The sequence below is a fragment of the Gymnoscopelus braueri genome (genome assembly GCF_963280865.1).
Source record: "Gymnoscopelus braueri genome assembly, chromosome: 6".
Taxonomy (NCBI): Eukaryota; Metazoa; Chordata; class Actinopteri; order Myctophiformes; family Myctophidae; genus Gymnoscopelus; species Gymnoscopelus braueri.
Window position 1 is genome coordinate 34,809,176 of NC_137607.1, and position 14,150 is coordinate 34,823,325.

The window sequence follows — 14,150 nt, forward strand, 5'->3', positions numbered from 1 at the left end:
ACAGCTCTCTCTCTCTCTCTCTCTCTGTGTGTGTGTGTGTGTGTGTGTGTGTGTGTGTGTGTGTGTGTGTGTGTGTGTGTGTGTGTGTGTGTGTGTGTGTGTGTGTGTGTGTTTTATCATCTTTGTGGGGGACCAACATTTTAGAGTCAACAAGTATATAAATCCAAGATTTTTTTTTTTTTATTGATTGATTGATTGATTTAATACTTTAGACAGAAATGCAAACATCAAGTACAGTCATACACTTTGTCTAAAAGAATAACACAAAAAAGTCCTTGGGACCACAACTTGTGGTCCTAGGTTTTCAATTCATCAAAATAGCTTAAAAATAACACCGAAATACAATATCATCAACAAATATAAAACTATAATGAACAAAGTAGAAAAAGGGAAAATAGAAAAAATGACAGCAGTGAATGCCATCTCCTTTCTATGGGCTAAGTGAGTTTACCTCCCCTTGTGATCTCCTAAAAGATGGATCTTCAAGGCCTGTCTGGCTAAGAGAGAGATTTTGGCATAGGATTGATAAATTCAGGTTGTGGTTAGGGACAAGGCATTTATGGGTTATGTTCACGGTTGAGGTGAGAGGTTAATGTTAGGGTTAGGGGTAGGCTGGGCCAACAGATTATAATAAAAAATATTTTTTATTTTTTTAATGAAAAAATGCTTTTGGCACCCCCACAATGATAGTAAGACAAACATGTTTGTGCGTGTGTGCGTGCACTTGTGTATTTGGCAGGATCTATCGATGATTATTTGACCAACCAGAGTCAGTGATGTTTCCTGCAGCCTCCAGTTATTAGCTGACAATGCCATTTATGCCATAATTCCAAAATGACGTTGAGGTCAGGGCCCTGCTGTTGTTTGCGCACGTACTGGTGTAAATGCTGCCTGTAATGCTTTATAATACCGGCGCCGCGGGCCCATGGCTGTTGTTGCTGTGTATTTACCCCAACAGAAGGAAACGCCTCTGGCTAACGCTGTGTTCTGGGCCGCTGGGAAGGGGAACCTGGCTCTGCTTCAGCTGCTCCTCAACAGTGGGCGCGTGGACGCAGACTGCAGAGACAGTGTACGAACACACTGCATGCCCACCCGGCTCCTCCGCTGCACGCTTTAAGCACTTTAAAAACACTCTATACTTAGTCAAACGGACCTGAGTTGCAACTGTACTTGGTACGATCTGCTTTTTTTCCACTCTACACCAAATCTCTCTTCACCACAAATTGCAAAGCACTTAACACATTGTGTGCTTGTAGATCAGCATTTTTTGGCTAATATTCCCCCCAGAATAGATGCTGGGTTTCAAATGTTTAACCATAAAACACCTGTGGTAGAATAGGAAGACAGCTTCAATCCCATTGCTTGTCTTTGCATGCATGTGTGTGTGTGTGTGTGTGTGTGTGTGTGTGTGTGTGTGTGTGTGTGCGTGTGCGTGTGCGTGTGCGTGTGCGTGTGCGTGTGTGTGTGTGTGTGCGTGTGTGTGTGTGTGTGTTTCATTTATTAGACCTTTAGGGAAATCCCATTGAGATGCAAAATCTCTTTCTCAAGGGAGCCCTATACAAGAAGTTTCAACAACATAAAAAACTAATATTAGCAGCAACAATTTACATTGTAGAAGTAAATAACATTAAAAAAACATTAAAAGCACCTAAAAACATACAATATGTTGTGGAAGCAGTTGCAATTTCCAATAGAATCTGCCTTCAAACCAGTCATTGTGTGTGCAAACACAATCACAAAACAGGTGTGCTTTGTTTTTTTTCTCTCCACTCATAATAAAGTGTGAGAGCATATGAATAGTATAATTTCTGTGTAATTTAAGCGTGTTGGTTGAACTGAAGTCACCATCATTTCATGGGAGATTTGCTAAATACTGTGGCGTCTCATCATCGCGGTAATGTGCAGTAAAACTGTCATTATCAAGGATCCAGCTGGACAAAGCATGGGTTGTCAACCTTCAAATGAAAAACGTGATTCAATGTGTCACGTTTTTAATCTGAAGATATGTTTTATCTTGTTGAGTGACAAGTGTAAATTAAGCTTTATTGTTTATGCTTTATTGTCGTTGTTTTTTTCAGTATGGAACCACGGCATTGATGGTGGCTTCGTACAATGGCCACTGTGAATGTGTTAAGGAGCTGATCATGCAAGGAGCAGACATCAACTACCAGAGAGAGGTAGGAATGTTACCAAACAATTCACAGCAGCAACGCAGGACATTGCATATTTCTGTCCTTTTCTGGATAACAAACGGAAGGTTCGCAGCAGACACTGAATGTGTCTTTAAAAAGGCAACGGCATCATTTGTATTGATGCCGTGTATTGATGCTGTTGCCTTTTTAAAACGTTCTTGAAATAAATATTTGACACGCAAAATCCCTTGTTACTATTGGCTACTTGGTTACTATTGGAATATGTTGACAAAGATCTTGAAAATGGCCACTATACATACGTGTGTGAATGTATGTATGTGTATGCGTGTGCGTGTGCGTGTGTGTGTACAGTATTATATAATATGCAGTATATGAGTGTTGTACTCTGTTTCCTCAGACAGGCTCCACTGCCCTGTTCTTCGCCTCCCAGCAGGGTCACAGTGACATTGTGAGGCTCCTTTTTGAATTTGGTGCCTCGACTGAATTCCACACAAAGGTACTGATGGGAAACAACGAGGACCTCTAGTATTTAGACTGTGGGTCTGAATAACAATATTTCTGTATGCCCTATATTCCTTATCATATATCAGTGGTTCTCAAACTTTTTAAACCCCCCATAACTCTAAGAGTGTCCAAATGGAACTAAATGGACCTCTAATGGTCCATTTGGTTCCATTTGTACACTCTCAGAATTACAGCCCTATAATGGTCCATTTGGTTCCTAACTATCAATCATTTTGCTGGGGATCCCCTGGAACCCCCATAAGGACCCCACTTTGAGAACCACTGTCATATATTGTGTCTGTCATATATATCTTTGTGATCGTTCTAAATTGCATAACGGACAGAAGCTAAAATTAGGAGCAACTCTGCAGATAAATGTGTTATATAACAAGTGTGAGCAGAATCGGGAGCTCTTCCCTGTAATGCTACTATTAGATACACTGTCACATAAAACCTTAACGTGTTTTTGGCAGGACGGTGGCACGGCTCTCACCGTTGCTTGCCAGCACGGCCACTCCAAAGTGGTGGACACTCTGTTGAAGAACGGGGCCAATGTACATGACCAGCTGCATGTGAGCCCCTTATGCATCTACACACCCTCACACGTAATGTTAGAGTCACGTTTGTCTTTACTCTGCCTCTATGCGTATGTCTCTGCAAGCGTGACAGTTGGTGAATATGGCAGTCAGTTGTACATGCAGTCCCAAAATGGCTAGAATTCAACCACTCAGGTTTCTTTCACCTGCTGAGTCAGACAACGATGACATTTTTGCAATGCCAGAGTGTCCGTAGCAGTACACAGACATGACAGGACAGTGACATGCAGTTTATTATTAAAAATCAATTCTGATGTCAGGGACAAAGTCTTGCTTTCTCAGATTGTGCTCCCGTAGCTTTTACTTTTCTGTTAAGCATAGGGAGGCTATGATTGACTTAAATACAAGCTGAAGCTGGGCTGACAAAGATGGTTTCATTGTATTGAGCCACCCGCTCAACATCACCTACACCGGATGCCAGCACTGCTTTGCAGAAGTGAGATTCTCGTGTTCTGTTTCAGGATGGTGCTACCCCTCTCTTTCTTGCGGCCCAGGAGGGCCATGTGAATGTCATACGTCAACTGTTGTCATCCGGTGCAAAAGTGAATCAACAAAGGGAGGTGAGGTCTTTAGCAAATGAACGTATATGATTATCAACAGCTTTTTACCTTGGACCCAATGTTTATCCACTCCATGATGTCACCACTGTTAGATGAACTCATGTTTACATGTATAAGTTAGTCATTGTCCATAAATCCACACTGAATCATATGGGGCATCAGCTGTCAATGAGTGCATTGGGGCTTCCAACCCAGGCAGGCATTGACGTACCAGCTGGGCCGAGTTTGCACTTTATTTCAAATGGGACCCGACCTGCCTGCTCTGAATCCATGGCCTTCTGAATCAAAAAGAAACAACTCGCAAATCAACCTCGCCGCCATCATTATGTAATGTATTACTATCTAAGGAAGATAAAGTGTTTTGGTATCAACACAACACATCATAGGGCTAGGGTCATAACTACATGTCTGGCATTTTTAACAAACCAAACCGCTTGAAGGTTCAGCGAGTTATGATGATTTTAATTGTGGAGAGACCTTCTGCTTCAATAGACAGACATGTATTATGAGACGCAGCTTGCCCTGACCAACAGCAGTGTGTTGGAACATCGCTCCAATGAACAGCAGTGGCCAATGTATATATACTAGAAGTTCTGCCCGCTACGCGGGCAGAATTCTAGTACCCCCCCCCCAACCCCCCCAAAGAAAATTTTGTTTGGGGGTACAAAAGCATGGGATAAAAAAAATAATAAAAATACCCAGAGGGTTGGGCCCCCCCAACCCCCCCCCCTTAGGGGTCCCTGGAGACCCTGGGGTCTCCAGGCCGTGACCTACAGACACGGCGAAGGAAAACTGTAAAGCCACAGCCACACATGCAAGATGTTGCACATGAACTCTGCAGCCGCACTGAGGCGCTCCAACACAAACACTCTGACATTAAGCTGCACACAACAAACATCAGCAGCACACACAACATTCACCACAATGACAAACAAATTACGTCCGCGCAAAAATAAGCGAGGGCTCGCGTATTTTGGGGGTCAAAAATCGTGGGATAAAAAAAGTTTTTTAATAATTTTACTCCCAGGGGGAGTCTTGGGACCGCGATACATTCTATCCAAACGATATGTTATAAGTGAATTCCATGCCTCATAGAAGAAGTTTGAGAGCGTTTAATAAGCTAAAATAAGAGGTGAAGGCACTCGCACCCTGACCATAGACCCTGACTCGCACAACCAACAATGGCTGCCGTTCGTCTTTTTTCAGGCTGCGAACTCGCCACCTGATTGGCCAACTTTTGCTGTCAATCACAGAACGATGAGCGACGTTGCCATGTCCAGGTTTTGTAAGCGTGAAGTGGGTGTAAATTGGTTAGAGAAAGTGCGTCCACGCATGCGCAGTGCGCAGCTTTGTGTTTTTTCATGAAGCTGGTTGCTTGTTGCTCGCGCACGATCTGGCAACAGCGGTGCATACGCATGCGCAGTGGCGAGTTTTTGACAAACACATGATCAGCGACACAATCCGATTGTAAGGTAGATATCTCTTCCCCTTCTCTTTACTGTCCAGGATGGCACTGCCCCCCTGTGGATGGCAGCCCAGATGGGCCACGGTGACGTAGTCAAGGTCCTGCTTTTACGCGGTGCAGATCGGGATGCTGACAGACAAGTATGTAGTTCTTTAGCACTTTATATATTTACGACGAATAGCGAAAATAGTTGATCTACAAGCTCACAACACGCCTGACACCATGTGAGATTGTACTGTAGATCTGCTATCTGCATTATTTTTTAAACATTTAGATTTTGTTTTTTACAACTTTCTCCTATAATGACATGCCCAAAATATAGGGACGCCACGTTGAAAGTGATTAATGACTATCTATGTCTTTGTTGAAAGCGTTGCAGGGTCAGAGTCAGTTGTGAAGAGCAGCGATGGCATCAAATTAGGGAGCCACCATCTTTGTTTATCTGGCCAATCCTTAGTCACATTAAGAGTAATTTCTGAGGAACAAGTTAGACTGGAAGCATTATCGACAGGCAAAGCACACTAACAGCATTATTGGCAGCTTCTTGCTTCTAGTTGTGCTGTTATCAGGTATCAGGAACTAATGTGATCATTTGGAAGGTCTGTAGACTATGTGTTAAGCTGCTGTCTCTTCGTAGGATGGATCAACAGCATTATTCAAGGCAGCCTTCAAGGGCCACAATGACGTCATTGAGGAACTCCTCAAGTTTTCTCCCACTTTGGGCCTTCTCAAGGTAGAAAGATGCTACCCTATGTGTTGGCTTTCAATTCCTTCAATACTGTAAGGTTCATATCGTTGCTCCATATTTCAAAATGTTTCGTTTTTTGTAAATTAATGCCCTACTCCATCACACAGGAGTGTCGCAAAAAAAGTAGTTAAAATAGCAGATCTGCAAGTTCGCAACGCCTCGCAATGCAAGGTACTGTATTGTGAGCTTGTAGATCGGCTATTTTCACTATTTTCCACTTTCTTTTTAAAATAATAATTAAAAAGGAACGGTTTGGGAATCACAAGGTTTTTACCTGACAGCGACGATATGTCTTCTTTTTTTTATGGTCATTTTTGCTGTCTCCAGAATGGCTCTACTGCGCTCCATGCTGCTGTTATGGGTGGAAATCTTCAAAGTGTTTCATTGCTGCTTGGGGCCAATGCAGACCCCACGCTTCCCAACCAGGTACTGTAGATCAGGGGTTCTCAACCTTTTCAGGCTGTGACCCCCCCCCCCAAAATAATCATATTTGAACTGAGAACCCCCCACCCTGGCAAGCACTTGGTCTTAAAAGTCCTTAAATTGTCACTTCACTGTCATCTGGGGACCCCCCAAAAAATCATGTGGGGACCCCTCTGGGGATCCCGACCCACAGGTTGAGAACCACTGCTATCACTTTGGCTATGTTCAGATTGGCAGCACAAATCAGATTTTTGGCCTATCCAGATTGTAACAAGATTGTTTTTTATCAAGTCTGAATAGCAAAAATCCACATGGAAACGGATTTTTGCTAACTAGATTTGAACCACATTCCTAGGTGCTTTGAAAAGCCATTCAAATCTGATCTAAAGATGTGTCTCAGTCTGGACTCGAAAACTGAAGCCTCATTTATACTTTATAAAACATGTTATAAACGTAAAATGGTGTCTTATAAACCCATGAGGGTTGGGCACTTTGTGTGCAGGACACAGAAATAAAAATTATCTATCTATCTATCTATCTATCTATCTATACTTTGTTGTACATGGTGTTGCACGTTGACAATGGCCAATCTACTAACTCTTGTTGTAAGCTTGTAGATTGGCAATTTTCAGCTATGTCTGAATACATAAATCCGATCTGATCAACACAGTGTGGGCAGTCAGTCCTAAACATCGTATTTGAGAAACAAATCAGATTTGACTGCAGTCTGAACAAAGCCTTATAGATTTGAAGTAGGGCATGTTACATAGCGCAGATGCAACACTCAGTTATGAGATGCATTAACTGGTGTTTTGTTGTATCTTTTTTTTACAGAGCAATGAACTGCCTGCAGAGCTTACAAAGAGCGGTCGCATCCTACAGGCTCTACATCCAAAAATCTGGAATGCAAATAGTTTATGACAACCCCAGACTTCCGCTGTTTGGCTGCGCTTTTACTGTGGAGAAATAAGCTGAAGACTACAGACAGCAACTAAACATTTCAAACCTGTTCAAAGATCTATACGTGGTGCTTGCTTTTGATTGCCGCTGAGATGCAGTTGGATGTGGAGGTGAACCCGAGAGAAAGGCGTTTGTTCGTTAGATGTGTCAATTTGTCCATCATTTTCTTTGTCCTTTGATATGCATTTATTTTTATTTAAATATTTTACCCCAGGTGTTGTAACATTTCTAAATATTTTGCAACATTTTATTTGCCTTTTTAATGAGTGTAATAAACTGTACATTTTGTTAATTAATGTGGACATTTTAACATTTTTTGTCTGGTCCCCTGAGAATTTATTTACTCCGAAATAGGTAAAGCACTGACCAGTAGAGGTCACTATTTGGCTGTGTTTTCCCAAAAGTCTCTATATATTTCTGTGAGTCATTTTGCATTCTTAAAAAATAATACATATTATTTGTTATTATGCACACACCTTATACCAAGGTGCCCAGTGTGAGCTTGTAGATCTATTTTCGTACGACGCGTTGTGAGCTTGTCGATCTGCTATTTTCAGCGAAAGCTTTCTCCACAATTCGGATGCTGGGGTTTAAGTGGTTAACGGAGCACTTTACCCATTTTCAACCTTATCTTCATATAATTGGTCCTCACTAATGCTCATTATATAAGATGGCACCATTTCTGTCTACTCCCTCTGCATTGGTGGGCTATGGACAATTCAGAAACCAGGATTGACGTTTTTTTTTTCTTGCAAAGTCAATTCCCTTTTGGTTGATCGCTTCTGAATTATTTATAAAAAAGATTTATCGCTTTTGGTTTTATCAAATATATTTTACCGTAATGGTTTCTGTTTGCAACATAAACATGCTCTGGGAATATTGGGAATTAACATGAATTTGTAGATACAGTAGTATAGTATGTACTTCTGTTATAACATACATGTGTTCTGTGTGGGTTTGTTGAAAACAATACAGGACTCACTTGTGACTTTGGGAACATAATTTAGTAGTTAAAATACAAGTCTTTGCTAATTGTCAGTCATTTTTTATGTCAAATACAGGGTCAATTCATAATTTGATTAGTACATGAGCAGATAAATATAATGGCTTTTAAATTCACTTAATATATTAATATTTTCGCACAACTCATAAGACCTATGGGAAATTACTTATTTTGCAGAACAATTTGTTTCAAAGAAAACCTTGTGCAAGAAGTGGAGCTGAAAACCTTATCTTAATTGTCATTAATGGAAATTAATTCGCTTAAAAAGCACACTTTGTCCTCTATGTCTTTTCTACAGAGCAGAACATGTCCAATTTGGTGAACATTTAATCTCAGAATAATGATAAAAATATAAATATTCAAGTTACTGGGAGTGTGCATACCACTTCTGTAAACCATAAACCCTTATCAATCCATATGTAAGTGAAATGATTTAAGAGGAATGATTCAACAGCTGCCAGTGGAAAGATGAAAAAGGCAAAGAAATACAGTATGGCATGTAAATATTATGGTTTGTAGAGGCAAGTCCCTTTTTGACGTTCAGACATTCTGAACTGTACATAGCAGCGTTTCCCCATTCAGACTTAGTTGTGGTGACAATATGACACAAGGCCCAAAGAATGCTGACATAACTTTAAAGTGATCGTTGTGTTCCATGTGCACACTTCCATACAGTAAACTGCATGTCTCTGGTCCCATCACCACCTCACATAAACCAAGAGCATTGGGAAACGCTACATACTGGATGTTCACAGTCAACAGTAGAGCCACAAGCAACAATTTGGGACGTGTGGAGTTCATAATTGTTTTCAAAAATAGCCTTTCTACAAGCTCACAATGTGTCGCGGCGCATTGTAAGCTTGTAGATCAGCTGTTTTCATAAAACAGGGCTTAAGTGGTTAACAAAGGACAAAAAGGCAGAACATGTGGAAGCAATGAAAGAATTGTGCAAAACAAATGAATTCCACAAACAATGAAGGATGAATGTGCTGGAAACAACATACTCAGTCTTGACTGACACGCATCACTTACCCTTAAAAAGTATATAAATAAATAATCAATAGGACAGACCTGAAATGTGCTTAACCTGAAACAAGTAACCCTTTTCTTGCACTTATAATATGACTTTGTGTTTCTTCATAAGTACATTCATATTCATACAAAACAACGGGAGAGGAGAACTGCAACAACCGAGGGTGGGGGGGGGATTAGAAAGTGCTAACAGTGTTAATAGAAGCCTTTGGTAAAGACACAAGGATTAACTCACTGGTACAACACAGCCGTGCTTCACAGGTGACGATAGCCGGACCTACTGTATAGCGCTAACCTCGCATTCCCATTTCTGCTGAGATAAAGCTACAATGCCGTGAAATATGGTGTTCCGCTAGATGTGCATTAAAGCAAGTTATGGCTCCTACTACGGAGACACTAGAAGACAGAGAAGAGAGAGCCCAGAGCCAATCCTGTCGCAGCTCCGGCGAGCATGCCCAGAGCCACGTCTCCGCCGTCCTCACGCTGGCGCTCTCGGACGATGACGTGGTTCACGCCCGGAGGAGGGTATGCTCCTGGAACACAATCATCAATTCCTTCAAATCTGCTCAAGTCAGTCCCCAAGACTATGAGACAACAGCTTTAACTTAACTTAAACTTGAAAGGGAGTTACTGCGCTTCAACTTTGTGTAAAGATTAACTCTGGATAAGAGCGTCTGCTAAATGCCTAAATTGTAATTGGCCCAGGGCTCTCAAAATAGGACTACTGTAGCAAGGAGAGTAGTTCCGAGGACAGATCTTCCTTATAAATGTTACAGTACAACACTGCTGTATGGAAACATTTAGATGGAAACATTTATCCTAGGGTCCATAGTCCATATTATGGGCATATAACGCAAACATTCGGCAAAAATAGGTGAACATTCTGCAAACATTGTCACTTTGTTAGCTTGTAGATCTGTTATTTCCACACAGAGTTTGTGTTGAGGAAAGAAAGAGAGGACCAAGTATCTATAATACCGGAACTCCGGTCAACAAAGTATATAGGGTTCAAGTGGTTAAATTATTTGACATACAGCCTATATACTGTATACACTGCACAAAATAATTAAGGGAACACTTTGATCCCTTAATTCTTTTGAGCAGTAACTGCTCAAAAGAAATAAGGTCACATCATGTCATGTAAGATTCCTGGTTGTCTGTTGTAAAAAAAAAAACTTGCTAGTCCATACCTTGGTACTGATATGGGTAAGCTACGGCATAGGGCTGCCCGTCAGCTGCGTACACAATCTGGGTTCCATGTGGCTGGGGGGCAACATAGTTTCCATATTGGTCCTGTGCATAAAGCTAATGAAAAATAAATCAAAGATCAAAAAGTAACAACAGGTAAAAACATGCAGTTCTGTGTTTCAGCAAGTAGCTGCAGTTACAGTACTACGCTTTAATATTGATGTTTCGAACGTCGTTAGAACATAATGCCTTGCATGTATGAAAGTATAAGTTGTAAGCGTGCTTCACCTGAGGTTGGGGGGCATATTCTGTGTAGGGAGGAGGAGCGGATGCAATCACCTCCTGTGCAAATCCAATCTGATGAGTGCCCATCTGGAAAAAGATCATTAAAAGAGGTTAACTTACCTGAAAATAGTGAATGATTGTCAGAACAGTGGAGTTCGTATTTTTTCTACATTGAGAGAGGACCATTTGAAGCCATATATCAACATTTGCAATTTCTTGATTTGAGTGGGTTTTAAGGATGGCTATGTCGGTCGGTCTGTCCATACAATACTTTCCTTTCAAACTAAATATCTCAAAATCAATAGTGTACAGTATAATAAATTAATAAATGTGTGTCCTGGAACTGGTTCAAAGAAATCCATATCAGGCTCATACAAATAGAGAAACACTTAATTAACAAGAATTTTGACCTCTTATTCTGGTGTCCCACAAGCAAAGAAAAATAACTCACTGTGTTAAGTCTAGCATCTTGAAGAGCCATGGTCCATGCCCTGAAATAAAGGATGCAAAATAAGGTAACTGGTCTTTGAAGCCATCTTTACTATTAATTTCATAGACAGCAAAGAATACAAATGAAGGTGCCAGTATCCTTGATCTGACTGACACTATGGGTGAATAAGAACATTAAAGAGAACTAGTAAGGTCTCTTACAGAGCATCATCTGCACCGTCGGCACAGAGGCTGATGACCCGTCCGTCTCGGCAAACAATCTGAAGCAAGGCATCGCGACTCTTTCCCTCTGGTGGGTTCAGCTCTGGGGAGGAGCACAGCACAGCACCGGTGACAGAGCACAGCACAGGACACCAAGGTGAGTAGAGCATAAAGCAGAGGTAAAAGTAGCTGTTTAACCATCCCATATTCTTTGTTGTCCGGGGTTCCCCAGGGGTCTATACTTGGTCCCCTCCTTTTTTTTCCTCCCACCGCGGGCCCTATTTTCGCCTTACCCATTATCCCTAAACTTCTTTGACATTTTTTACTATTTAAAAAAATATATCAAATAGTTCAACTAGCCGATCTACGTCGACACGTGGTGGACTAAACAAATAGTAAAAAATTGTAAAGAAGTTTAGGGATAATGGGTAAGGCACTGGCGAAAATAGGGCCCTACATCTCCTTGCCAACATTAGCAGATCTACAAGATCACAACTCGTCTCGTTGCGACATGTTGCGAGCGTGTAGATCTGTTATTTTCACTGAATGTTCGCCAATTGTGACCAGGGTTCATAACCTCTACACTCGAGGAGTAGAGGTAACCATGACAAAGTACCTTGACATGCAGCAGAACTGCGGATGTTAATGCAGTCCACCTTCATGTGGATGTCGTCCTCCATGTCTCGCCGCTGTTGGTCATCATAGAACACCAGTCGTCCGTCAGCCCACAAGTCAAACCAGTTTTTCTTCCAACGACGTAATATTGTGCCTTGGACAGCCAAATTGAATTATAACAGAAATTAATTAAATATATATGCCCCCTTATACTATGCATTAGTATGCATTATGCAATACATTATATTACAGTATGCCCATACAGATGATAATGCACCATCATACGTTGAACACTGATATTTGACACATGGGCCTAGATCAACTTTTCTTCTACGTTTGCTGTATGTCTTGCCGCAAAATGCCATGCTGCCGATATAAATATAAATATATATTCTAGAAAATAGATATGGAAACTGCTGGGGCCCGAGTATTGGAATTACTCACTCTGTCTGTGAAGCCAACTGCTTTTCACAATGGACATCCTGGAGGAAACACCTGCAAGAACACAGATTTTATTTTGACCACAGCAAACACTGTACTTTAAACCATCAACAGTGTGATGGCCAGAATGAGAATAGTTTACCATCACGTCTGTCGAAACTTTTTACACGCAGTATAGTCAGCACTACCACATCCCTTCCTTGTTAAACACTTTCAGTTCCCTATTTTTGGCATGTCAATAAAGGCGAAAACGTTTTTAAAATGTCAAAAATGTTGGGGCACCGCTGGCAGGGCACATACCATAGGCTCTAATGCAGCCTGACAGCGAGTTGTGGGTTCGATTCCTGAGCCTGACAACCTTTGCTGCGTGTCACTCCCCATCTCTCTCTCCCCGTTTCCTGTCTCTCTCTACTGTGTCTACAAGCTCAAGCCCAAGAAGGAGCAGGTTTACAAAACCTACATGGCATGGTTATAAGAGAGGTATGGACACATGAATACAGCGATCAAGCCTAATTAAAAGCAAAATAGCCTACTAGATGTTCACACATGTTCACTGTGCAAGACCCTGCTATTTTACTTATATTTGAATATTTGCTATCTCATGTTTTTATTGTTTCTGATAACATGGGAGTACAAGCCCATTATAAGGCAGATACAGTAGGTATGCTCTCTAGGGAGGATCTATAAAAGAGAAAGACTAAGTCCACGTCAACCTGTATGTTTACCCACTGTAGTGTAGACACTGTAGGGTGTAGGCCTTTCTTAGTTATTGGTCATATCATATTGCATCTTTTCATACAGATATTCTGTCTGGGTCAGGAGGAGTTAAACCTTTGATCAACTTGTTGCTAAAATAACTGATCATAATCAACAACCTTTGATAATAAGACCAAGGGGGGTCCCACATGATTTTTTTGGGGGGGGGTCCCCAGATTACAGTGAAGTGACAATTTAAGGACTTTTAAGACCTTTTTGTATTTTTTAAAAAGACCATTACTGCATCAAAAGTTATCAACAAACTATACTACAAAAGCTGGTCAAACATTGGCCAAATTGTCAAATAATATAAGAAAGAGGCAAATAATTGTGATAATAGCCAATCTAGCGCACAACGCCTAGCTGTGAGCTTGTAGATCTGCTATTTTCACAATGGGTTGTGAATGATGTCAAGCCGGACAGCTGCTGGGCCTTTATAGTTTACACACTTGTTCAACTCGAAAGATCAAAAATATCAGCAGCTACAGTTAGTAACTTAATACCACAAACCAACCTTTCTAACCGAGACAATAAGAACAACCTCGGTAGACAGATTGATAAACGCCTTCATATGCGTTCACTTACTTGGTTATTAATGGAGTGGATTTTAATATAATGATTAAGAAGCGGTCCTGTGCTGTGGGATGATGGTGTAGGTCGCTGTAAACAAGACGAGAGTGCAAACAGGGATATGAAATGAGATGAGAGAGAAGCGAGATCAAGATGTCACTGGCCCCGAAAACAGAACAAATCTACAAGCTTGTAGATCT

At 41.2% G+C, this 14,150-nt stretch overlaps 2 protein-coding genes across 4 annotated transcripts; one reads left to right on the top strand and one right to left on the bottom strand.

Annotated features, from left to right (window-relative positions):
• Positions 1–925: 925 nt before the first annotated feature.
• On the top strand, positions 926–7,370 carry ankrd29 (ankyrin repeat domain 29; the record flags this gene model as incomplete). The annotated part of the gene is made up of 9 exons (XM_080430539.1): positions 926–1,069; positions 2,079–2,177; positions 2,551–2,649; positions 3,131–3,229; positions 3,715–3,813; positions 5,320–5,418; positions 5,916–6,011; positions 6,354–6,452; positions 7,284–7,370. The coding sequence occupies 9 exons, from the start codon at positions 926–928 to the stop codon at positions 7,368–7,370; spliced, it is 921 nt and encodes a 306-aa protein (XP_080286665.1).
• Positions 7,371–8,400: 1,030 nt separating this feature from the next.
• On the bottom strand, positions 8,401–14,108 carry plekhb2 (pleckstrin homology domain containing, family B (evectins) member 2). 3 transcript variants are annotated; one of them, XM_080430297.1, is made up of 8 exons: positions 13,966–14,108; positions 12,628–12,678; positions 12,185–12,337; positions 11,569–11,671; positions 11,369–11,408; positions 10,921–11,004; positions 10,635–10,737; positions 8,401–9,977 (listed from the first exon to the last, which is right to left on the bottom strand). In XM_080430297.1, exons 2-8 carry the CDS (start codon positions 12,662–12,664, stop codon positions 9,841–9,843), a joined length of 657 nt encoding a protein of 218 aa, XP_080286423.1. In that variant the 5' UTR covers positions 12,665–12,678; positions 13,966–14,108; the 3' UTR covers positions 8,401–9,840. The 3 variants fall into 3 exon arrangements, with proteins under 3 accessions (XP_080286423.1, XP_080286421.1, XP_080286422.1); XM_080430295.1 differs by having other exon boundaries at positions 10,635–10,749; XM_080430296.1 differs by lacking the exon at positions 13,966–14,108 and adding an exon at positions 12,925–13,016 and having other exon boundaries at positions 10,635–10,749.
• Between the last annotated feature and the right edge of the window lie 42 nt (positions 14,109–14,150).

Coding starts and splice junctions, on each gene's coding strand:
- plekhb2 (XM_080430295.1), bottom strand. CDS start 12,664: ATGTCCATTGTGAAAAGCAGTTGGCTTCACAGACAGA. Junction 12,338..12,627: donor CAGTTGGCTTCACAGACAGA/GTGAGTAATTCC, acceptor TGGCTGTCCAAG/GCACAATATTACGTCGTTGG. Junction 10,750..10,920: donor AATATGCCCCCCAACCTCAG/GTGAAGCACGCT, acceptor ATTTTTCATTAG/CTTTATGCACAGGACCAATA.